This window comes from Sus scrofa, chromosome 14, assembly GCF_000003025.6.
Source record: "Sus scrofa isolate TJ Tabasco breed Duroc chromosome 14, Sscrofa11.1, whole genome shotgun sequence".
In the NCBI taxonomy this organism is placed as follows: Eukaryota; Metazoa; Chordata; class Mammalia; order Artiodactyla; family Suidae; genus Sus; species Sus scrofa.
Genome location: NC_010456.5, coordinates 31,343,744 through 31,368,363, shown reverse-complemented (window position 1 = coordinate 31,368,363; position 24,620 = coordinate 31,343,744). Strand labels below are relative to the sequence as shown.

At 50.1% G+C, this 24,620-nt stretch overlaps 1 protein-coding gene across 15 annotated transcripts in view; it reads right to left on the bottom strand.

Annotated features, from left to right (window-relative positions):
• The window catches only part of CAMKK2 (calcium/calmodulin dependent protein kinase kinase 2), a 59,087-nt gene continuing 36,326 nt past the window's right edge, over positions 1,860-24,620 (bottom strand). For 6 of the 15 annotated variants that reach the window (XM_001929310.5, XM_021073034.1, XM_021073033.1 and 3 more), the window contains 10 exons: positions 23,816-23,852; positions 18,877-18,898; positions 18,661-18,749; positions 17,226-17,425; positions 16,285-16,338; positions 14,042-14,115; positions 13,868-13,955; positions 12,432-12,560; positions 8,266-8,366; positions 1,860-5,069 (listed from right to left, as the gene is read on the bottom strand). In XM_001929310.5, coding sequence (XP_001929345.1) covers positions 4,997-5,069; positions 8,266-8,366; positions 12,432-12,560; positions 13,868-13,955; positions 14,042-14,115; positions 16,285-16,338; positions 17,226-17,425; positions 18,661-18,749; positions 18,877-18,898; positions 23,816-23,852 — 867 coding nt within the window. In that variant the 3' untranslated portion in view covers positions 1,860-4,996. Of the gene's footprint in view, positions 5,070-7,744; positions 7,788-8,265; positions 8,367-12,431; positions 12,561-13,867; positions 13,956-14,041; positions 14,116-16,284; positions 16,339-17,225; positions 17,426-18,660; positions 18,750-18,876; positions 18,899-23,815; positions 23,853-24,620 lie in introns of all 15 variants that reach the window. The other 9 variants (XM_021073026.1, XM_021073029.1, XM_021073028.1 and 6 more) reach the window with 3 other exon arrangements.

The following is a 24,620-nucleotide window of genomic DNA, read 5'->3' as shown; positions in this document are numbered from 1 at the left end:
TTGATCTTCATGCGCTTGTGTTCCTCTAGTACATACAAGACTTCTTCTCTGTGGTGACCACTACTTGTCTCTCCTGTGCTCATGTGTTATCTAAAAGTGTGGCTCTGAACTACAGGGAACCCAGTTTTAGGTGACGTGAAGGTGGTTTATCCTCCCTCCCATTTGCTTTCCAGAAGCCTCCAACCAAAAGCAGAATGTTAATGAAGCTATTTCCAGCTCTGACTTCACACCTGCTTCATTCTGCGTCAGGTGTTCAGAATCTCCCTAAAGAAAGCAGCTCGCCGCCACCCCCCCCAACCCTGACATGAATTCATTTCCCTCTACTGAAGGGAAGATTATTTTTTTGCTTTTTTTTTTTTTTCTATGGCAGCATATGGAAGTTCCCAGACTAGGGGTTGAATCGGAACTACAGCTGCCGGCCTACGCCACAGCCACACCAGATCTGAGCTGTATCTGCGACCTACACCACAGCTCAAGGCAAGGCTGGACCCTTAACCCACTGAGGGAGGCCAGGGATCAAACCCACGTTCTCATGGATCCTAGTCAGGTTCGTTAACAGCTGAGCCACCACGGGAACTCCAGAAGGTTATTTTTAAATCTGCTCTGCTTCTGGGGGGATACATGACCATGGGATACATGGGCTTTTCTTGCTTTGGAGGGGAAGAAAAGGTTTACCAAACCCCTCTAAAAAATGTTCAGGTTCAAGACTCCCTTTTTGAAAAATGCCTGCTTGAACACACAGGTCAGGTGGAGCTGGAATTTTTAGGGAGGGCTTCTCTTGCAGGCTAAGGAGTACTGATTACTGAAGTACGGGAGACTTTCTGGCTCCCCTTTTTCTTAGACGAAATGCCACGGCCAGATGGGGTGAGGCAGGGGGTGGAGGTGGCCTTACTATTTAACTCACCAGCGTCATCTTGTGTTTCATCGCACCCCCACGTGTTGGCACTCTGGCGCTGCCTTTTAAGCAGGGTTCCTTCAGCTTTGCATCCGTGGATGACCTTCCAAGAGACTCTGAAACCCCTAAAACCCTGCAACAGGATGCACCTGTGTGCCTCTCTTCTGGCTTTCATCAGTCAGTGGGGTCTTTGACTGGGAACACCTGCTCCCAGCCCTGGAGGGCCAGTATTTCAATGTTGTGTTCCTGCAGTTGTGGAACAGGAATCTTTCAAACTTCATCTACTGTCCCTTGATAACAAAGAATCGAAGTTCAAAGCCAGTAAAGCAATGCCATGGGCTGGAGCCGCACCTGGGAATGCAGGGAAACCTTAGCCTGCAGTCTGGAAAAAGCGGTTCTAGAACCTCTCTCCAGACTCCATGACAACCGGCAGCTGTCAAGGCTCTGCAAAGCACTGAACCTGCTGACCAATTCAGAGCTCTGGTCAAGCCTGTTTACAGATGATGATCCATAAATGGGGTTAACACTTACCTCATGGGGTGAAGGGTCAGGAAGCTTGCCTGCCCGCAGGATGTGGTCTGTGTGTGACCTTTTAGCACCCATCCTGTAGGTGCTCGCTTGTTTGGTCTCCACCAGAAGAATCCATCTGGCAATGACCTGCCTGCCAGAGCAGTGCTTTGCAAACCTCAGTGTATAGATGAGTGACCTGGGGAGCTTGCTTAGATGGAGCCTAGAAGTCTGTATTTCCAGCCCACTCACAGGTGATGCTGACCTGGGGACCACACTCTCAGTAGTGGGGTACTATGACAGGCTTAAATTAGGGGTTGACTGAGTGCATCTGCCTTGACTTGGGCATTTGATCTCGCTGTCAAGCCTAAGGAAGGAAAACAGACATAAGGCCAGATGACCTGGAAAGGGCTGACTTCATGGAACGACCAACGAAAACATTCCAAAAAGGGCCAGGCTTTGCACCATTTTGCTGTTTATTTCAAGTTTACAGAGAAGCTTAAACATCTGTGGAAAAACACCAAAGGCTTAATATTCTCTTAAGTTCATGTACCTTTTTAGTGATAAATACACAGTATTTAACTTTGTACACCTGATAAAAGGAAAATGCATAGTAGAAAGGATCAGGAATAAAACAGAAGCATCGGGCATGAAATCAGTCACAGAATAGAAAAGTCAGCAGTCCCGCGAAACTCGGCCTGTAAAGCTGAGAGAAGATGAGAATCGACGACCTTGACACTTTCCCTAGCACCTTGGAAGCAAGTGGAGGTCTTGGTTCTTCCCGCCCCCAGGCAATGGGAAGCTCCCCTTTGGAAGATGAGTGAGAGTGACAGGTCGGGCCTGTGTCTCTAAATGCACAGCTATTCGCTTCCTTGCCTTGAAAGGACTTGAGGACGGAGCCCTAACTCACGGGAAAGCCCAGGCCAGTGGGGAGACAGCCTCTCCGGCCCCAAGTGCCAACGAGGGGCTGGATAAGGCTTTATGGGAGCCACTGGCCAGGCTGCAGACTAGATGGGGGAGTGGAACAGGGCAGAAGGAAGATGGGTAGAGGACGTGTGCTTCCTTCAAGGCCACAGGTGCAGGCCATGTCTTGCTTACATCAAACTGGTCCCATTGATGAGCCAGTGATGGAAGAGGTGGATGGGTATCCTCACCTGGAAAAGCTGCTCATCACAGCTTCTGCCCTTTCCTAACAGAGCTGACTTTGGGGGGAAAAAAAATCAATGTTTGTGCTCTAAGAGTGGAGACGAACCCCAGGAGTCTGTGCTCCAAGGAGCTCTAATGCTTTATGTTACACACCTCCCTGCTTATACTTTTCTCCGTGGGGCAGTTCCTTTCCACAGCTTTCTTTGGTGTTTCTTATTTTAAAAAAAAAAGTAATGAACATAGCCCCCTGCCCCCCCACCCCCACAACAGTTCATGGTGCTGCCTGCTCGCTGGCTTTCCACGCCATGTAATCTTAGCCGGAGAGTTTCATCGTGGGAGAAATGGCGTTGCCCGATGCGGTTGTGTAAACACAGTTCTGCAGAGGCTCTTGCATGCTGCCCGCCCTCCCTGGGCAAGCCACTGCACAGGCCGGGCCAGAGTCCACATAGACAGGCTGGGACTAAGACTAGGGACTGGTTGACAGGAACCACTGCAAGGTGCTTATTGCAAACTAACCAGACCCCACTTGCTCCCAGTAGGGGTGGAGCCTGTAAACTGAAACAAGTCCAAGAGGCAAGAGGAAGTGCTAGGTTACAAACAGAAAGAAAGCAGGCCAGAGGCCCCTGCAGCAGAGGGTGTACCTTTGCTCTTGGAAACCAGCATTCCCTAATTCAGTACTGCTTATGAGAGAGCAAGAGAAGCCTGGCTAAACCACAGTCAAGAGCTTAGGAAGATCTAGGGAGGCCAAGAACACTGGGGCTCTGTGAACGTGCTGGGCAGGAAGGCACCTGGTCTGCTTCTCTGTCTCTCTGCAAAAAGCCCTCCTACCAACACTGAGTAGATAGAAACTACAAAAAAGCACTCCTTCTGAGCCCATGAAAGACCCTGTTTCCCCCAAGCCAGATTCCACAAAGCACTGGGAATTCCCTATTCGAAGTCCTTCCAACTTTCTTCCCCCTAGAACTTCACGCTCACCCACATGTAGCTCTGGAAGAAATCATACTTGAACTGCAACCAAACTTCCCAACGTCAGTGGAAAGTCAAAAAAGTAAACCTTTTCTTTCCAGACTTTTGGCCACAAAAGGGAACTTCTCGTGCCAAGCTCTGGTTCCCTGGGGCCCTGAGGAGTGCTCTGCGTTTCAATCATCATCTCTCAAAGGGTGCCCTAAAGTTACCGTAGAGATCCCAACAGAGCTTTGCCTGTGAGGAATGGTCATTTGCGTCTCAGCTGAAGGAAAGTACCTCCAATCTGGCCCTCCAGAAACTAGATAAGTGTTTCATTAACAGCAATCAGCTAGTATTTAAGAAGGAAAGAAAACCTTAGCCGTCTCTAGAATACATGGGTTATGAACAAGCAGAGCTGCTAAATATACAGGCATAGCTTTCACTGGCTCTCACATACCTGAAGCCGTGGGATATATCCTGGAAGCTCGAAATGATTTCTGAACTGCTCTAGAGTTCAGACTAGTTAGAGAACTGAACGTATTTTTTGTTTGTTTTTACTCCTAAGCCATGTAATGTACATGGAAGTGTAGGATTTCACCCTGAAGTTTTTGTCATTTAACAAGAGACTTACCAGAGCTCCTCAGTCAACTAAGAAAGATTCCAGCTTTGAGCCGATGTCATAAACACTCGTTCAGACCTTTAGAGGGGACCTGTCCCCCCACAACCACCGAATGCCCCTCTGGGGTCGGAAAATCCCCCTCCGGGAAGCTATTAAGCATCAAGCCCTTTCCTGACTACAACTTTACTCATAAAAAATTTGTAAAGTCCTTCTTAGGAGTAAGTTGCAGCAAAGCTCCCTGCAGTTTACTGAGGGCTAGCCCTGTCCTGACTCCTTGAGTCCATGGTTCTAGAAGGTGCCACGGTTTGGGGTTTGAGTTCTGCACCAAGTTACATCCCCCCCTTCAAATGTGGGTGTGGTCTCAGACCGCACCACCAGTTTTCTGTCAGTTTGGGCTGATTTTCAACCCCCCCCACACACACACACATTCACTTGGTATATCTGACATGATTCTGAGTTCACAAGGAAGGATTTTTGGCATAAAAACGTTTTAAAAAGCAATTGTCCCCAAATGCACGTGGCTTTGGGTCTGCAACTCCTCATACCCGCCCATTCAGCCAGCCAGCGGCCAAGGTCGATGTCATGGAGTCAAGTCTTTTTTTGTTGTTTTGTGTTTTTTGTCCCCTTTAAAACGGTTAAGAAATCAAACAAACGGAAAAAACAACACAGCAACCAGAGATGACGGTCAAGGCTCTACACACGTGCTCAGTTTCCGTAGGACATGCTGCTATGGAAACGCAGGGCGCAGCTGCTGAGGTGAGGTGCGGGACATGCGAGGTCGCGGTCCGGCAGCTACTCCATCGCCTCATCCGGCCGCGAAGGAGGTGAGCGTGCACGGGAGCCAGGGGCTGGGGGCCCCCAACTCCCCTCACAGGGGCCGCCTTTCACAAGAGCACTTCCTCCTCCCCCGCGAGGTGCAGCTCGGGGCCCGGAGGGCTGTCTTCGCTGCCTTGCTTCCTGCTCACCGAACAGAAAACCCTCGTTCAGACCCGGGCGGTGCCGGCACGTGACGTCCTGCACCACCTGAATCTTATTTACATCTTTTAGATTCTCTCCCCCTTTTTTTCTTATGTGAAAGTTTCAAAGGAGACGCTATATCCCCTCTGTGAACGGAAACCAGCATCATGTACCAAAAATAGCAAGGAATTATAAAAATAGATGCCAGCCTATCCCCCAACACCTAAAATCACTGGCACCTGTCACAGGTCAGGTGTGGGCTCCACACTGGGGCCTGTTCCTGAGGGGTTTTGGCAATTCCACGCCCAGTCTTTAGTCAATAAGCTCTTGCAGGGCAGGAACCCAGACCCTTGTCTTCAGTTCCCCAGTGAACTTCTTGGGGGCAGCAAGCAGGACCACCTGACTTGGGCGGGCACAGAGCCAGCCTTCAGGAAGTGGTTGTCAACAGAACTGCCCTCCACATACAGGCCCAAGGGACACTACAGAGGAAAGAAGGGCCCTCATCTTGGCAAAGTGTGATCAGAGTAGAAGAGACGGAGTTGGTGGGAAGTAGGGTCTTCACATCCCCCCAGAGGCCACATCCTAAAGGGCCCCCAGCTAGAGCCTCCTGGGGTGACAGACACAGGCAGCGTGATGGGAGATATGAGGGGAATCCCTAAGGAGGGGCCCAATCCTTTGCCATCATCAAGCAAACACTGCCCCCTCTAAGGGGAGCCGCTGGGCCTGCCACACAAGACTGATCTCTATCATGTACCCCTGGTGGGAAGGGGAACTGCCCTTGCATGAGGGAAAGACAAGCTTGATGTCTGGACGTGCCTAGGAAGAAATTCCTCTTTGTTTAAAAATCACACGCATAGGCTTTTATGTGTCTGCCAAAGAACAAGGGTCAAGTTTCCGGGGAGGGAGCTGTAACTAGATATCCAGTGAGGCCCTCCGTCTCTGCCCTGGAGCTGCCTGCTTGTACTGGCTGCTCTAGCAGCAGGCAGCAGGCAGGCCACGGGTCCAAGGTCTCCAACAACTATGCTGCAAGAGCTCTAGGATGCTGGATCACAGGGACAACTAAAGCATCCCATTCACGGGCTGAGAGCAAGGGCAGGTAGTCCCAGGTGTTTCTGAGACTGCAGGTAAGGGAATAGAGGCAGTAAAGTCCTTCAGGCCAGTCTCAGTCTTTGGTGTCTTGCAACTTTAATCTCATTCAAAATGAAACAGGAGTTCCTGTTGTGGCTCAGAGGTAACGAACCCAACTAGTATCCATGAGGATGTGAGTTTGCTTCCCAGGCTCATTCATTGAGTTAAGGATCCAGTGAGCTGTGGTGTAGGTCACAGACGTGGCTCGGATCTGGCATTGTTGTGGCTGTGGCGTAGGCCAGCAGCTGCAGCTCCGATTCAACCCTTAGCCTGGGAACTTCCATACGCCGAGGGTGCAGCCTCCAAAAAAACAAAAAAGTAAAAAATGAAACAAATGACAGGCTTGGCACAAAATGGGAGGCAAATCCTAAAACCAGGGTTGAAAAGAGAAGGGCCAAGTGAAGGTCAGCCCATACGCTTCATCCTGTCACCCTGTGAGGCTTAACCTGCAGGCAAGGCTGCCCTATCATGCGGCTGCAGGGATGTCTGGGAACATTTTAGCAGGGACCAAGGCAGCCTTCACAGCCTGCCTTTGATTGGCTCTGATGGCTAACTGCCACGTTCCCTGCTCCAGAAAAGCATAAGTAATCCTCAAATAGTTACAGAAACTGAGAGTAGATTCGTGCTGGCTGGGGAATGGGGGAGTTGGATGGTGACAGCTAAGGGCACAGGGTTCCTTCCCAGGCTAATGAAAATGTTCTAGAACTGACTGTGGTGATAGTCGCACAACTCTGTGGATATAGTAAAAACAACTGAATAATACACTCTAAATGGCTGACTTCTATGGCATGTGAATTACAGCTCCATAAAGCGGCTTTGAGAACTGCCTGGAGCCCCCCACTGAGCATGATGCGCTCCGTGGACAGGTATTGGGATTGCTATCCTGCCACAGGGGTGTGGAGAAAAGTAGCAGGAGTGCAAGTATTTTTCATCTCAGACCTGTAGGGATAAAATCTCTCATCCGTCCTGGGAGGCACTGGTACTGCTGAGCGGACTATGTGTTTGGCAGAGAATGGCCACCTCTGGGGAAAAGGCCTGGATCCTCCCCAGAGGCAGGGGAGCCTCACACTCATTTGCAACAGGCTGGAAGACGACTTATTTTTTGGGTCGAGACCCATCTGAGAAGAAAGGGTGGATGCCAGAGAGCCCCTGGGGGAGCCCCAGGGTGCAGCATGCCTGATCTAGGCTCTGACTGCCCACCCACAGCAGGGGCAGCCTCAGCCCAAGAAACAGCCTCAATGCCATTGACGTGCACCGAGCTGATGCAGGCGCCAGACTAGCTCTAAGAACTGGGTGAGCTCACAGGCATTCCGGGTGGAGCGCCATGCACCTGCAGCACCAGCCCACATGCACGACCCACCATTGGGCCAAGCCCCGGATGCTCGTTGTTTTCATCCTGGGTCCAGAGGCCCAAGGTAAGCCTGGGCATAGAGGCCCAGGCTGGGAGGATGGTCAGTCTGGGTATGGTGGGGGGGTACCCCGTGCTCTGTAGCTGCCCCCGCCCCCAGGCCCCGGCAGAGGCTAAGGCACAGGCAGGCAGGCGTTACCTTGGGCTCAGACAGGGGCTCACACTCCCTGGTGGATTTTTTGCTGGAATTGCCAGAGGGGAGGGAAAAGGGAAGTGAGAAGGGGACACTTGGGATCCAGGGGGTGCCTGCCCCCACAGACCCTGAACACCAGCTTCGCCAAGCTGCTGCCTGGGCGGCTAGGAGCAGGACATCTCTGTGCTGTGAGACCTGGGTCCCGGGAGCCAGACTGGCCTTGATCACCCATCACGGGACAGGACCCCTCCCATCAAGCATGCGTGCTTTGGGGTCAAAAAGCCTTTCTGGTTGTCAATCACTCTCCCACTCCCTCCAACGTGCAAGTCCCCCTGAGGAAGATAAAAACCTCCCTGTGGATTAGCTATCAGCAAAAGGAGGTGGGCTGAAATCAAAGCCAGCTGCTCTGATTTCCCCAGTGTGCCCTTGGGACTGGTTGCTGGTCTGCACTTCTGTGGCCAAGGGCAGGGGACAGGTCCTCACGGAGCCTCCAGCTCCTGCCCAAGGGAAGGCAGGTGGACACTTACGTGAGCAGGTTTCCAGGCGCTGACAGCGAGCGCTCCTCCCGCCGGCTGCCCTCGAAAGGGTTCCCAAAGGAGCGTTTCCGAATCATGGTCTTCACCAGGATCTGAAGGAAAGAAGAGGAGGCTCGGCCACCTGGGGGAGATCCCAGGCGACAGCAGCCTCATGCTGCTCCCATCTCTCTCTTCCTTTCTCCCCCGGCCCCCTGCCGGCTCCCAAGACTGCTGGCTGATAGCAGGTCTTTGAGAGACACCCGCCCGAGATACAGCAGCCAAAGCCACTGAAGGTGACGGGCCTGCTCCCAAAACCTCCCACCACTCCCTGGCTACCAGCAAGATAAGGTCTGAACTCCGTCTGACATTCAAGGCCTGTCATTATCTTGTCTTGGTCAACTCAGCAGCCAAGGGACTCTGGTCTGGGAGACCAGCACTGTCCCTCCGGTACACATGGTACCATCTGTCTTATCTGGGCCATCGATGTACATGTCCTCCTGGCCCATCAACACACCTCATCTTCAAGGCTGGAGCTTTATTTTCAGTGAAAGCCATCTACAACCACCAACAGGAAACCAACTATTGCTTCTTGGGTATGATTGGGGGGCCGGGTGGGGGCTGGAGCGCTGCACTTTTCTTTGAATTAAAATGTAACTCAAACAGCATAAAATATACCATTTTAAAGTGTACTAATCAAAGTTTTTTAGTATATTCACATCATCACTAATTTTTTTTTTTTCTTTTTCTTTTTAAAGAAACTTCCTGCAGCATATGGAAGTTCCCAGGCTAGAGGTCAAATCAGAGCTGCAGCTGCTAGCAGCAGTCACAGCCATGGCAACATCAGATCCAAGATGCATCTGTGACCTGTGCCACAGCTTGTGGCACTGCTGGATCCTTAACCCACTGAGCAAGGCCAGGGATCAAACCTGCATCCTCATGGACACTATGTCAGGTTCTCAACCCACTGACCCACAACGGGAACTCCACTATCTAATTTCAAACATCTTCATTACCCCCCAAAGAAACCCTGCACCCATTAGCAGTCACTCCCCATTCCTTCTCCCCTGCCCCGCCTCTGCCACCCACCAATCTGCTTTCTGTCTGGATGGATTTGTCTATTCTTATCTCATATAAATGGAATCAGACAGTACGTGGTCCTTGAGGTCTGGCTTCTTTCACTCTACATAATGTTCTCAAGGTCCATCCATGTTGTAGCACAAATCCTTGCTTTATTCCTTTTTATGGCCTGGTAATAACCCTTGGTGTGGATACGCCACATCTTGTTTATTCATTCATCCATTTGTGAATATTTGGACTGTTTCCACTTTGGGACTATTGTGAATAGTGCTGCGATGGACATTTGTGTGCAAGTTTTTTGTGCAAACATACTTTCCACACAAAATGTTTTCATCCCTAGCCTAGGAACTCCCATATGCTGTGGGTGCAGTCAAAAATAAATTAATTTTATGTGACATGAATTCTACCTCAATTTTTTTTTTCCTGCACCCACAGCCCATGGAAGTTCCTGGGCCAGGAATCGAATCCAAGCCACAGATACCACCTATGTTGGATCCTTAACCCATTGTGCTGGGCCAGGGATCAAACCCACACCTAGTAAAGACCCAAGCCGCTGCAGAGAGAACACTGGATCCTTAACCCACTGTGCCACAGAGGGAACTCCTACCTCAGTTTAAAAAAAAAAAAAAAAAAGGCAAGAAAGTAAGAAAAGAAAAATGCTAGGGAATTCCCGTTGTGGCTCAGTGGTTAACGAATCCGACTAGGAACCATGAGGTTACGGGTTCGATCCCTGGCCTTGCTCAGTGGGTTAAGGATTCAGCATTGCCATGAGCTGTGGTGTAGGTCGCAGATGCGGCTCTGATCCTGCGTTGCTGTGGCTCTGGCGTAGGCTGGAGGCTGCAGCTCCGATTAGACCCCTAGCCTAGGAACCTCCATGTGCCACAGGAGCGGCCCTAGAAAATGCAAATGACCAAAAAAAAAAAAAGAAAAGAAAAAAGAAAAATGCTAGATAGAGACAGAGAATGAAGGTCATGCCCCTTGGCAAGGCTCTCACAGTCCCTCCCTTGCCAAGGCCCAAGTTCCGTGCTTCCTGGAACACATAAGCCCCTTTCCTCTGAGACTCTGCAGGCTCCCCCTGGGGAGCCTGGCCTTCCCAGCCCCCAGGAACCAGTGGAAGGAGCTCCTACCCTGGGAAGCCCCCCGTTCCTGGTCCTCTGCCAGCTGGCCTCTCACCATGTGACAGTACCACAGGGGGATTCTTTCTTTCCAGATCCATCTTTCTCGTGAGGCTGGGAACCCTAGAGGGCTGGCGCTATACCTTATTCATCTCTGTACCCCCGTACCCCGCACACACTGGGTGCCATGAGGGGGCCTGGACCCTCCCACTGCATTCCCTCCTTCTCAGAGAGCTGCGGAAGCCCCCACTTCCTCCCCACCCCACCCCTAGTCCATTCTCCACGTGGGATCTTCCTGAGGCCAGCGCTGACCATGCTGTCCCTGAGTCAAACCCTTTAGGTGCTTCCTACACCTCTTGGCCCCGAGACTTAAATCTTGGCTGTAGGCTCAGGACTTGTGTGGCCCTGCCTCATGCCACCCTCCCTCCACCTGCTCTGCACTGCTTCAGTAGCCCTGGCTTTCTTGAGGCTTCTCGTGGGCCTAGCTGCCTCCCGCCACAGGATCCCTGCGTTTGCTGTCCTCTCTATGGGACGGGAACAACCCCGCCCTTTACCCTCCCTCGGCCTGATGAACACCCGCCATCCTCTCGGTGCAAATCTTCCGGGAGGCCTTCTCCAGCCCATCACCAGGGCTGCCTCCTCCCTGCCCTCCACCCAAGGGTACCCTTCACAGCCCCTCTGTTACTTGCACATTTATTTGTAGGTTCTTTGCCCAGTATCTGCAGGTGCCATGTTGCTTTTACTCATCACTGTACCCCTTGCTCCCAACACAGGCCCCAGGGAAACCACTCAGTGTTCAAGAAGTGTTTCCTGAATAATCAACGCCTATCTCAGACCTCTCGGGTCAGAGGCCTCCTCCCAAGAACACCCCCAACCTGGGACAGAATAACCCACAAAGGCACTGGAAATCCGACACCAGCTGCCTTCCCACCACCCTGGGCTCAGGACATGGGCATGCGTAGTGGGTGGATGGGAAGGCGGGGGTGGGGGTGGGTGAGTGCTGAACAGTGAAGGTCATGCAGAGGCTCCCATGGGAGAGGAAGGGAAGGTGTGAATGGAAGCCCTGCCCTGGGAGCTCAGGTTCTAGACGGAGAGAGAGAGTGTGGGGAAGCAGAGGGCAAAGTGCAAAGCTGAGAGAGAAGGAACCAGCACTGGGGCTCCTAAAGGGGTGGTCACTCGAAGCTGGACATTGTGTCTCTGCAGACAGTCCCAGCAGTGCCCTCCAGAGCCCAGGGCCCTGCCTGCCTGCTGGGGCAGGTACTGGCCAAACACACCCAGGATTGTGAGGTGCCCCAGGTGGACTATGGCCTGGACCCCAGACCCCTGAGGTTCCTGGGCTCCCTCCCAGAGCCAAATGCTCCCCCTGGGCAGAGGCTTGGCAAGTGGGTGATTCTCAGAGTCTCTGAGGTTAGGCCTGAGGACTCCAAATCTGGCTCCTTCTTCCTGGGTCAGGACCCAAATGCAAGGCCATAAAAGGAGGCCTAGTGGCTCCTGAGCAAATGCCCACCCTCAGGAGTTGGGCAGAGCTTTCTGCAGCCTGGGCAGTGGAGGCCCAGCCTCTAGCCCTGGCAGTACCCACACGGCAGAGATGAGACGAACTAGGCCGTCTGCTCTAGGGACGGAAGAACCAGCCCGTAGGGAGCTCATCAGCACCTGCCCTGGTCCTTCTCTTCCTCCTGCTCCTGTGACATGCTCTGAAAGCAGGAATCCCAAGAGGGACCTCTGGATCCTTGGAGAGGGGCTACCCCATCTATAGGAAGCTGGGCGATGGCTGCAGGCAGAACTCAAGCTACAAGATGCAGGGGCCACGTGGCCGTATGTGCAACTGAGGCCCAGAGGCTGGTAGCGCTGGGTGAAGAGTAGGCTCAGCCATCCTGACTTGCAGGCCCAAAGCCTGTGTCTCAGTCACCCTCCTGCATCCCTGTCCTTGCCAGGCCTGCCTCAGGCACGGTCCCTGCTCTTGGGTAGTGGTTCGTCCCGTCTTACCACGGTAGCCAGGCTGGGAATGTGTTTGACTGAGTTCTCGACCTCCTCTTCGGTCACCTCGACCAGCGTGCAGTTCTCATCCTCCGAAGGCAACGGCTCCGCCCCATGCCTCGTGACCCAGGGGTGCAGCTTCAATGAATGACAGGAGGGGTGAGGGGCAGTGCAGCTGGCTCCCAGAGACCCTGCCGGCCCAGGGAGGGGACACCGGAGGGGAGAGGCAAGGGCCTGAGGTCAGGCAGGCAAGAGAGCTTGCAAGCCAGGCAGAGGGTGGGGGCAAGGGAGATGAGAGGAAAGGTGGAGAAGACAGAGGACAGAGAATGGGAGGGAGCTATGGGCTGGGGCAGGAGGTGGCCTGGATCCTCCCTCTGGCCCAGGTCTTGGCAGAAGTGCCTGGAATTTGCCATCTGCCTCGCAATTGCGGAGAGTTTCAGGCTGTAGAGTTGCTTGTTTTCAGCAACTCTCCCCAGTGCCTACAAGGCTCAGTTCGGAGCAGGCGGCATCCTCTCCACTTCACAGAAAGGGAAACAGGCTTGGGAAACAGATGGGTCAGAAGGACACAAAGGACACAATCGAGAGAGGACATGGGCAGAGCGCTGCCCCCCACTACCTGCCCAGGGGTCCCAGCCCTCTGCTGTAACCTTTCAGGCTGCCCCCTCTTCAAATGCTAGTTAGCTTAGGTGTCTAAGATTCCTGAAGCCAATCTCTAGACGTCTGGGTTTTGTTTTGTTTGTTTTATTTTTGCTTTTTAGAGCCACACCTGTGGCATACAGAAGTTCCCAGGCTAGGGGCTGAATCGGAGCTGTAGCTGCTGATCTACACAACAACCACAGCAATGCAGGATCCTTAACCCACTGAGCAAGGCCAGGGATTGAACCCACATCCTCATGGATACTAGATGGGTTCATAACTGCTGAGCCACAATAGGAACTCCTCTAGATTTCCTTAAGGTCCAAGTGGGTGCATGTGACACCTGCAGTGGAAGGGGTGGGGAGGGATCTCTTCTCACAGGGTAGAATTCAGGGGTGGGGGGTCAAACTGCTCACTAATGTCCTCCCACCCTCATTGTACTTTCACAAAGGGACGGGCAAGGTCAAGGAAAAGACACCAGATTTCAGCCGCCAGAGGCCCTGGTCTGGTCTCGTCTGGTCTGGGAGGGTGGATGCCATGAGCCCAAGCCAATTGGAGCAAGTGCTAGCTGCTCAGCTGACAACAGATCCCACTTCCACACTCACAGTGAACACAAGTCTCACCCCACCAGCCCCCACACCCCAGAGGCCCCAGGACATAAGAGGGCAGCGGTGTCAAGGAAGGTGCATCGCTATAAACAGAGGGGTGTGGGGCCTGGCTGAGGCAGGGTTGAGCCAAACAATTCCAAGCAGAGAACACAGCTGAGCCCCCAGTGCATACCCCACGGGGCAGCAGGGGCCCCTAGGTACCTTGATTTCTGGCACCACGATCCTTGACTCTGGGTTCTTGTCCAACATGCGGGTGATCAGGTCCTTTAAGTCCTCGGCTATGTCAGGCCTGGGGGTGGGAGACACATCAGGGGTGGCAGATGTCACCAAGGGCTCACTTAGAAAGAGAAGCAACATGATCAGGGCCATACTCACTGATCTGGAAATTCCAGGGCCTGACTCTTGATCTTACTGTGCAAACACATGATCCGCTCATCCATGAATGGGCACTGTAGAGACAGGTGAGGGACAGGGCGGCCATCAGTGGCTGGCACACCTGTCCTGCAAGGGCAGATGTCACTCCATATGGGTTATGGCAAAGAAACAGCCCAGTTTCTCTGCCAGTCCAGAGAGGAAGCCATTCCCATTCCCCAGAGATCTAAAGGACCACTTCCAGAAGGGCTAGAACCTTCCCAACCATACCGTGGCTTTCCTCTGTAGCTGTGCTTTAATGTACCGAGTTATACAAAAGCAAACTTCTTCACCTACTTGCCAGGCGAAGGATAATAGTACTAAGAACAATACAAAAGACGCTGCAGGAACAGCTGTGATTTGTGAGGGCTTAGCCTGGGCCAGTCCCTCTACTGAGGTTTCTCAGGACAAATGTTTCATTGGCTATTCCCTCTGCCTAGAATATTCTTCCCACTGACATCTGCATGGCTTGTTTTCTACCATTAGTCAGGTGTCTGATCAAAGCTCACCCTCTCAGGGAGGACTTTCCGAGCTCCTGTCTAAAACAGACACCCCCTCCACCTCCATGTGATTTCTCATTATCTCACCTTCCCCCAACATTATATTACCTATATATTTGTTTATTGTTTAACTCCTGCACTGGAATGTCAGCTCCAAGAGGGCAGGATTTTTGTGTGTCTTGCTCACTACTGACACCCAGTGCCCAGGAACAACCTTGGCACAAAGTAGGACCTGAATAAATGCTTGTTGAATTAATGAATGCTTGAATTATTTCTGTGGATATGCTCAGAAACCATAAAAAAAAAATTAATCTCATTTTTACAGAAAAGAAAAAGAGAGGCTCAGAGAGGTGAGGTGTCCCAGAAAGTGCAAAGGTGGGATTTAAGCCTAGACTGGGCAGGTTCTGAAGCCTGTTCATGCACCACCGCTTGGGTGACTGGATGCTCTCACCTGGTGGAGGGCCTGACCCAAGAGGAGCTCAGGCATTGTGCTGAGAAAAGGAACCTTTATGTGGGGTGTTCAGAAGATCAGAAGAGGTCACTGGAAGTGACCTGGTCCACTCTGATCCAAGGAAAATGATTTCATTAAGAGGAGTAACTTGAGATAAAGAGTTTGGATTACACAGGTGTCCATTTGACAGAACACATTAAATAGTACACTTAAAATCTGTGTATTCCATTACATATAAATTTTACCCCAAAAGAAAAAAGAAAGGAAGCTACAAACAAATAGTAAGCTTCTGAAGCCCGTGTAAGGAGGTACAATTCTTTCAACTTTGCTTTGGGATTGAAAATTTTCTTCTCCTTTTTTTTTTTTTTTTTTTTTTTTTTTTTTGCCACCCCAAGGCATATGGAGTTCCCCAGTCAAGGATCAGATCCAGCCACAGTTACAGCCTACATTGTGGCTGGGGCAATGTCAGATCCTTAACCCACTGTGCTGGGTGGGGATTGAACCTGTATCCCAGAACTACGGAGACACTGCTGATCCCATTGCACCACAGCAGGAATTCCTGAAATTTTTCTAACCAAATGTTGGGTAGGGTTGGGGATAATGAACTCCTTTACTTCCTCATGGAATTAATTTCTTAGGCTTTCCTCAGTAGGAGTACAAGCTTGTGGAAAGGAATAATTCACACTTTTATTGCTCACATAATCAAGCTGAACTTCAGAGTTAAAAACAGAAGCTCCTAAACATCAGTAATAAAAAAACAACAGCAAAAGCACAACAACAAAAAGAAGACAAAACAGCACTCCCTAAATCAATAATGCTAGATGGGCTTTAACTTCCATTCTAATTCTATTCCTCCAACAACAGCTTCTAGGAACACTGGGAGAAGAACATCAAAGCAAAACTGGGCTCAGGAGAAAAGAGTAGTTATTGATTAGGCATGCCTGTTTCTGGTTTAGGAGTGGGCAGAGGTAGCACATTTGCTTTTCTTGCCCTAAATTCATCAACTACTGAATTTATAAACTAGAGCCTCTGCCAATCCTTCTGTTTTAATCCTCTGTTCATTTTGTCAACAGATATGACTATCACATAGAGCTATGTGCATTTGGGAAGGCATAATTTTTCATATTCAGATCTAACTGTGGAAATAAAATGAAATAACTTTTAAGTGAATAAGCACTATCTAACTGCAGAGGTAACTATTAATCCAAGGGGGCCCATCCACAACCCCCAGGATACAAGATATCCCAGCCTGTTACCTGGCCAAACACAAAGCAGTACAGTGTCACACCCATGGCCCAAACATCCAATGCCTGCAAGAAAAAAAAGAGTTCTGTGTGAGGGGATGAGGAGCAGTAAAAGGTGTCTACAGCTTTTACTGCCCAGCATCCAATCCCCCAGCTCTCCTTTGGGGAACCACCTCTTCTTGACTGCTCAGAACAGGGGCATAGCTGTTCCTGCCCCTCAATCCCCAGCCTCTAGTTAGGCACATGACCCAGGCCTGGCCAATGAGAGCAACACTTCCCCTAGGCACAGTGATTGGCTCAAGGATGAGCATATGGCCCATGCTAGGCCAATCAGAGCCAACCCCAGGATTTTTGCTGGAGCTCTTCAGAAAGAAAAATGTTCTTTTTTTTTTTTTTTTTTGCTTGGGCCGCTCCCTCGGCATATGGAGGTTCCCAGGCTAGGGGTCTAATCGGAGCTGTAGCCACCGGCCTACGCCAGAGCCACAGCAACACGGGATCCAAGCCGTGTCTGCAACCTACACCACAGCTCACGGCAACGCCGGATCGTTAACCCACTGAGCAAGGGCAGGGACCGAACCCACAACCTCATGGTTCCTAGTCGGCCCACAATCTCATGGTTCCTAGTCAGATTCGTTAACCACTGCGCCATGACGGGAACTCCCAAACAATGCTCTTTCTACTGAGGCTGGTAAACTGATAGAAAGTAGCCTGGAGCTGCTGATGACCCATTCACCTGAGGAGGAATTCCAGAAAACAGAGCTGAGAGATGGCAAGATGGATTCCTATTTGAATCCCTGTGTCTAGCCAAGCCTGAAGCCAAACGCACCCCACTCCTCATCCATATGATCTGATGGATTCACTGTTTAAAGCCAGTGAGCTGGGTATTTGCCACTTAAAATGGAAAGGACCCTAACACAGGTAGAACTCTGCATCTCAGGCAGGTCCAAACCTACCTTCCCAGAGAAGATCTTCCGGGTCTCTGAGAGTGACTCGGGCGCCATGAAGGCGGGTGTGCCCACGGTGTTAGAGAGGAGGGCATCACTGCCCTTGAACTCGTTGCTCACACCAAAGTCCGCAATCTTGATGTGCCCATCTTCTCCCACCAGCAGGTTGGAAGGTTTGATGTCCCGGTGGATGATCTTCTGGTAGTGTACTGGGGGCAGCATCAACACAGGATGGGAGAGACAGGGGCCAGAAAAACAATGTGAGGAGCTCCACGTAGCCCACATGGCCCAGAGACACAGGCAGGAACCTCACTGTTCTCCTGAGGCCCCAGGCTCTTCCCAGCCTTCCCCTCCCAAACCTGCTGAACACTCTGTAAGACAAGAGGAGTGTCTCAAAAGAAGCTGTCTTGTTGTCTGAAGGAAGGGGTGAGACACGAGACTGCCCAGAGCAACTGGTAACCACCTGCTATAGTCTAAGTCACATGTGCATGAGAAAGTTGTTGTTCAGCTTGACTCCCAACTAGAAGTATCAAGACTTGTAATAATCAAACATATTTTCATTTATTAATGCCACTACTCAACCTGTTCACCAAACCAACAGTGACTAGAGCAGGTCAATTTGAGGTGCGAAGCACAGAACAGGACTGGAGACTTGGCTAACTGTTCCCCACTGTACGTCAGCCCATGGGAGAGGATGACCCTATGGTCTGGAAGACCCAACTGCGTTTCTGGGGTGGTAGTGGCAGTGGTGACAATGAAATGATGATGTTGGTAACAGAAGCCACAGCTGCCTTTGCTGAATGCGCAGTCAGGGGCCTCTCCCATTCACCTCATTCCAATCTCACAACAATCCTATGTAACAGGCAAAGAGTATGAGTCAAAATGTTTAACAACCGGAAGTAGAAAGTACACCTGCCAATCAGAACTACTGATGTCCGGGCTGACTTCAGCCCTGGTGAGAGATACTTCATGCTATCTAAAGTATCTCTTTTATTTTATTTATACTAAATAAAAATAAACTACATCCTCTCAGGAGTTCCCACTGTGGCTATCCATGAGGACGCAGGTTCAGTCCTTGACCTCGTACTTTACATACAAGGAATGAAGATTCCAGGAGGTCAGCAGGATCCCAGGGTTGCTGGGAATAAAGAATGATGCAAGTGAGAGTCCCTAACAGTGCCTGGTACACATAAGAAAGTGCTGGATGGATGGTCACTATCACTATTTCTCTTCATTATTCTGTGTGGCAGAAGGGTTTCTGCTCATAGTGTGGCCCCAGGAGAGCTATCTGCAACCTTCGGTGACTCTGCATCTCATACAATTCTGTTTCCTGCCCACATCCCTGGGCTCCAGGAGGGAAGTAGGAAACCCTCCACTTCCCATCCACCACCAGGGCATGCTCACCACCCCCCTGGGTGAGGGTCCTCCCGCAGGCCCTGCTTACAGTACTCGATGCCTTTAATCAGATCCTGGAAGTAGAATCGAGCCTGGTCTTCAGAGAGTGGTTTGAGGGTGGGCACTTCCATCACAGGCCTGAAAAGTCAACACATGCATGAAGTGCAAACCAGACGCGCGGGCCTTTGCCCTCTTGCACCACCTCATGCAGCTTAGCAGCTCAGAAGCTTCAGGCAGCCTACCTGCTGGGAATGGGGACACTCACCCTTGGTTGACCAGTTCAAACACTGTAGGATAGAGAAGGGAGTGAGTGGTTACATTGGGAAACTGGAAATCCATCTTCCTCCCCCTGCTCCCCAAGCCCCTCCTACCCCTAGAAACATCGAGAAGCACTGAATCTACTACTGGGGCTGGGGAGAGAAATAGCTCACTGAACCAGAGCTACTGAAGGTTCCGCTTTTCTAAATTCCCATCTGGTGGCTAGGGATCAGAGATTTCTGGTGTCACTGGGACTATACGAGGCTGGCTGTACTTCTAGTCCTCAAAACAGGGAAGGACCCCACGCCAGAGAACACAAAGCAGGGGAACCGGAGATAGTGGACTCTGGACTGCTCCTGGCTCCTTTCATCTTTCCTCTCCTACCTGAGGGCTCCAGAGAAATGACTGATGCTAAACTACATTCTCTCAGGAGCTCCCACTGTAGCTCAGCAGTAATGAACCCAGCTAATATCAATGAAGATGCGGGTTCAATCCTCAGCCTTGCTCAGTGGGTTAAGGATCCGGCGTTGCCATGAGTTGTGGTGTAGGTCGCAGACACAGCTCGGATCCTGCATTGCTATGGCTGTGGTGTAGGCCAGCACCAGCAGCTCTGACTGGACCCCTAGCCTGGGAACTCCCATATGCTTCAGGTATGGCCCTAAAAAAATAAAAATAAACTACATTCTCTCAGTCACACCCAGGTCCTGAGCCACTTTATGCCAAAGAACAGGTCTAAGGGGACACAACCTTAACATCGAATTGCAAGGGCACAAAAAAGGAGCCCCAGGGGTCTTCTGAACCCTATCAAAATTTTAATTCAAAAAACAGCAAGAACAAGTTCCAGTTACCCCTCTCACATTTTTCAAGCTGCCAGGCTACAATCCTGATGGCTACAAACCAAGAATTGTTGGATGTTTTTCCAACTCCTCAATGCTCTGTGGTTAGCTGGCCCTCGAACCCTTTCCCTTGACTCTCAGTCCAAACTAAACTAAGACTTGGAGACAGAGTTGGAGGTGGAGATCCCCTTAAAAGTCAACTCACCTGCTTCCCCCTAAACTGGCCCTTCTGGACTCAAATTTGCATAGAGCATGCCAATGCCTCACTGCATCCCAGCTTCCCCCAGCCCTGTGTGTGTAGGGACCAAGTCCCCCCAAACACCAAGTATTAGGTAAACTGTATTCAGGGAATGCAGAGCTTTTTTGTTGGTGATGGGAGAGGTTTGGTTTATTTTTTGCATATCTGAAAAGTTGGGCAGTAGTTTTCAGAACGTAAAACTATTTTAAAGTATATAATTCAGTGGCATTTAGTATCCACAGCCTCCAGGGCAACAACCACCTCTGTCTAGTTCAAGAACATTTTCAGCCCCTCTAAAAAGAAACCCAGTGTCCATTAGTAGTCACTTCCCATACTCCCAGGAAATAGCCCCTGGCAACCACCAATCTGCTTCCTGTTTCTATAGATTTGCCTATTCTGAACATTTCATATATATGTAATCATACAGTAGGTGACCTCTTGTAACTGGCTGTTTCACTTAGCATGTTTTCAAGGTTCATCTGTGTTGTAGCATCTGTCAGTACTTTGTTCCTTTGCATGGCTGTATAATATTCCCTGGTGTGGCTATGCTACATTTTGTTTATCCATCAATTGATAAACACTTGAAGTGTTTCCACATTTTGGCTCTTATGAATAATGCCGCTCTAAACATTCGTGTACAGGTATTTGTGTGGATGTCTGTTTTCCATTCTTTGGCAGTGTTCACCTAGGAATGGAACTCCTGGGTTATACAGTGTAGTTATCTTAATTTTATTCTGCTTGGACAAATACAACCAGGAACATGAAGCTGTACTTTAGGAAGTGAAAAAACAGCACTGTGAATTTCAAAATCCAGTGAAGAATGACTTTGGAGTTGTCTGTTGTTCTAGAGTCACCTACCCACATTGGAGTTTCTTACAGGAGAAACCAAAGGGTTGTTTCAAAGCTGTCCAAGGACCGAGATGGCCAAGGGGAAAGGGCCAGCTCCTCAGACAAAAAGAAGGCTTAAAAGTTCTAACCGAAAAAGGCACTTAACTCCCCCGAGGCCCCACCCTGTATTCAGGTTCATTAACCAGTGTTGGGGCAAATATGCCTTTGCTTCAGGCTGTGGCTAGAAGCAAAAGCAATGGAGCTGAAGGTAAGATTTCCAGAGACAGAAGTGCTAGGCCCTTGGCTCCTGCTTTCCCACCTTGTTTATGTACATTAAAAAAAAAAAAATCTGAAGTATACTTGATTTACAATGTTGTGTTCATGTACATTTTGACTTTCAAAAGCTGCCTCATGAATTTCTTTGCTTCCTCCCAAGCACCATAACTCGGTTGGCATGGGGAAGGCAGCCTGTTGAAATAGGTCTACTTTCAGTCACTAACAGTTTAATCCTTCCTGGGGCTGAGTGGTAGGAGGGAAGATTTGGGTTTTTTTTTTCCTTTCTTTCTTCTTTTTTTTTGGCTGCACCCATGGCATGCAGAAGTTCCAGGGCCAGGGATGGCCACAAACAAACAGGGCCGAGCCACAAACTGAGCCATAGCAGTGATAACGCTGGATCCCTGACCCACAAGCCACCAGTGAAGTCCAGGAGGTTTTTAACCTCTAGAAATGTCGATTGTGTTCTCTAGCCTTTGAGGGTCAGCTGGCTCTGCAGCTGCAGGACCCTTGTGGACAGCTGCTACCCAGCTTCCCAAGCTGCCCTCTCTGTTCTTGTCGTAAGCCACGGCATGAAACTAAAATTTCTGTCAAGATTTTTTCAAAACCACTGGTATCACATACCAAAACCAGCACAACTATCTTCCAACACCACTGCCTCAAGGAATGAAAAAAGAAGCTGAGTGGTCCAAATGGCTTAGGAAACTCTTCTTTTTCTTTTCTCTCTTTTTCCTTTCTTTTTTTTTTTTTTTTTTTTTTTTGCTGGTGGGGGGTGGCGCTTTTAGGGCCACCTGCGTTATATGTAAGTTCCCAGGCTAGGGGCTGAACTGGAGCTGCAGCTGCCAGCCTACACCACAGCTATGGCAACACCAGGTCCAAGACAAGTCTGTAAACTACACCAGAGCTCACAGCAACGCCGGATCCTTAACCCACTGAGTGAGGCCAGGGATCAAACCCGAGTCCTCCTGGATACTAGTCAGGTTAGTGACCACTGAGCCACAACGGGATCTCCCAGGAAACTCCTCTTTGAAGCCCAGGTCGTGTTCTTTTCATACTTATTCCACTGCTCTGCTCAAAACCCTCCAATGGCTCCCTTCTCACTCAGAGTAAAAGGCATGGTCTTACAATGGTGTGAAGTGTCCTCTGCCATCTGGTCCCCACTGTCCTGCACAAACATCACCTCAGGGAGGCATCTCGAGGATGCACTCTGTTTCCCAAACTTCTAACCCAGAACTCCTAGCTCCCCTGACCCTGCTCAGGTTAGCTTTTCTCTGCAGTATTGTCACCTACCAAGTGTATGCATAATACTCAGGTCTCAGTGTATCTGTCTGTCCTCCCCAGAACAAGAGTTTCCTGAGGGTGAGGGGGTTGAGTTTCATTCCCTGAAGAACTTAGAACAGGGCCTGACAAACTGTAATGTTTGTTGTATGAACAACCTGCCTCCTCAGGAGCAGCCCAAAGCCATCTGGTGTCAGGTCTGCAGCCCCGAGTGAGGAAGATGCTGGGGATGCCATTGTGGGACAGCAATTAGCTTTCACGTTTGTGATTTCTTCTCTCTTTCCCCAATTTTCACTTGTTTACCTACCATGTTTATAGTCTGGCCATATCTACATACCACATTAACTATTATTTATTTCACACTTTTCTTTAAGTTGACTTAGTGTTAAAACTTTTAGCCTTATCTCAGGTAAGGATACCCATGAAATCATGAGTTTCATGTGCTGGTTATAGTTGAGCATATACAATGGTACAGTGATGTAACAAAATTCTCAAATGTTTGTCCGTGTAACACCTAAAATCATGTCATATGCTTAAAGTGCTAGTGGTACCACATTTTGAGAAACTGCAATTCTCTAATGTTCTTCTTTTTTTTTTTTTTTTTTTTTTTTTGGCTTTTGTCCTTGGGCCTTTGTACCCGCTGTTTCCTTGGCCTGGCAAGCTCTTCCCCGGATGTGGTGTCCTTGACATTCAGATGCTAAGTGGTCACTCCTATCTGAAGTGGCCCCCCCCATCTCTCTCTCACTTCACCCTCTCATATCTCCTTCAGAGCATCTATCTGAAGTCGACTGTCTGCTTTACCTACAGTTGACCCTCTGTGTCCATGGCGAATTGGTTCCAGGAAGCCTCGCTGATACCAAAACCTGCAGAGGCTCAAGTCCCTTATATAATATGGCGTTGTATTTGCATACAGCCTTCATGCACCCTCCCATATACTTAAATCATCTCTGGATTACTTAAAATAACGAGTATGAAGTAAAAGCTACATAAGTAGCTATAACTCTAACATAAACACTAGGTAGTTTCCAGTGCATGGCAAATTCAAGTTTTACATTTTGGACCATTCTGCGATTTTTTTTTTCTTTTTCAGATTTTTGATCCACAGTTGGTTGAATCTGCAGATGCAGAGCCTACGGACACAGAGGGCCGACTCTAGCTGGTGGCTCTCTGCCCTCCCTGACTAGAACACCAGCTTCATTAAGGGCAGGGGCTTCATCTTTCTTACTCATCACTGCATCTTTAGGGTCTAGAACGGTGCCCAGCCTACAGCAGATGCTCAATTAACATCTGCGAATGAATGAACAGGATAAAGTCCCAGCAAGAACTCCCTCCACCTCCTGCTTCAACCCAGGGGGGCAGCCCTCTGGGTGGCTCCCCAGGGGGGCCAGCTGGAGCAGTAAAGGGGAAGCTCCAGGAGCATCTGGTAGTGGGAGAGGCCCAGGGCAGGGGATGTCCGGAGAGGCCAGGGTGGCAGAAGGCAAGGGCTCTCTTACCCATGTACAGATGGTCCTCGTTGGGGTCATCCAGGACCTGTTGGCACAGCCACATGGAACAGGCCGGAGATAAGGAGAGGGGGAGAGGAAGAGAGAAAATCATGAGCAGGGAGGAAGCAGCATCCACATGACTGCACCTGCCGACAGGAGGGCCGCGATTTCCACTGCTTCTCCCGGTTGAGAAGAAGGTCACAGGAAAAAAACCCAGAGCGAGCGAGCCAAATGACCATCTGGAAAATAGGTGCTTTCTAGCCCAATCCTCAAGGGTCCAAGACACCCAGAAAGGAGGTTACAAAAGCAGGGGGAGGATTCCTCCCTTGGAAAATGTCTCGGCTTGATAAGGATTCTGTTTCCTAGGACACAATGGACTGGTCCTCTGGGTGAGAATTCAAATCCTGTCCCCATGCCCCTGCCCTGCCGGAAATGCTGTCTCCCTGCCTAGAACTGCCACGGTGTGTGCTCTCTCTCTCTCGCTCTCACACTCTCTCTTACAGCCTTCCTGCTTTCACTATTTCTTTTGTTCATTTATATATTTTTTATTCAAGTATAGTTTATTTACAGCATTGTGCCAATTTCTGCTGTACAACAAAATGTCCCAGTCATACATATATTACATTCTTTTTCTCAAATTATCTTTCATTATGATTTTTGTTTTTGGCCTTTTTTTTTTTCTTTTTAGGGCTGCACTCGTGGCATATGGAGGTTGCCAGGCTAGGGGTCCAATCAGAGCTGTAGCCGCCGGCCTACACCACAGCCATAGCAACACTGGATCCGATCTGCATCTGCAACCTACACCACAGCCCAC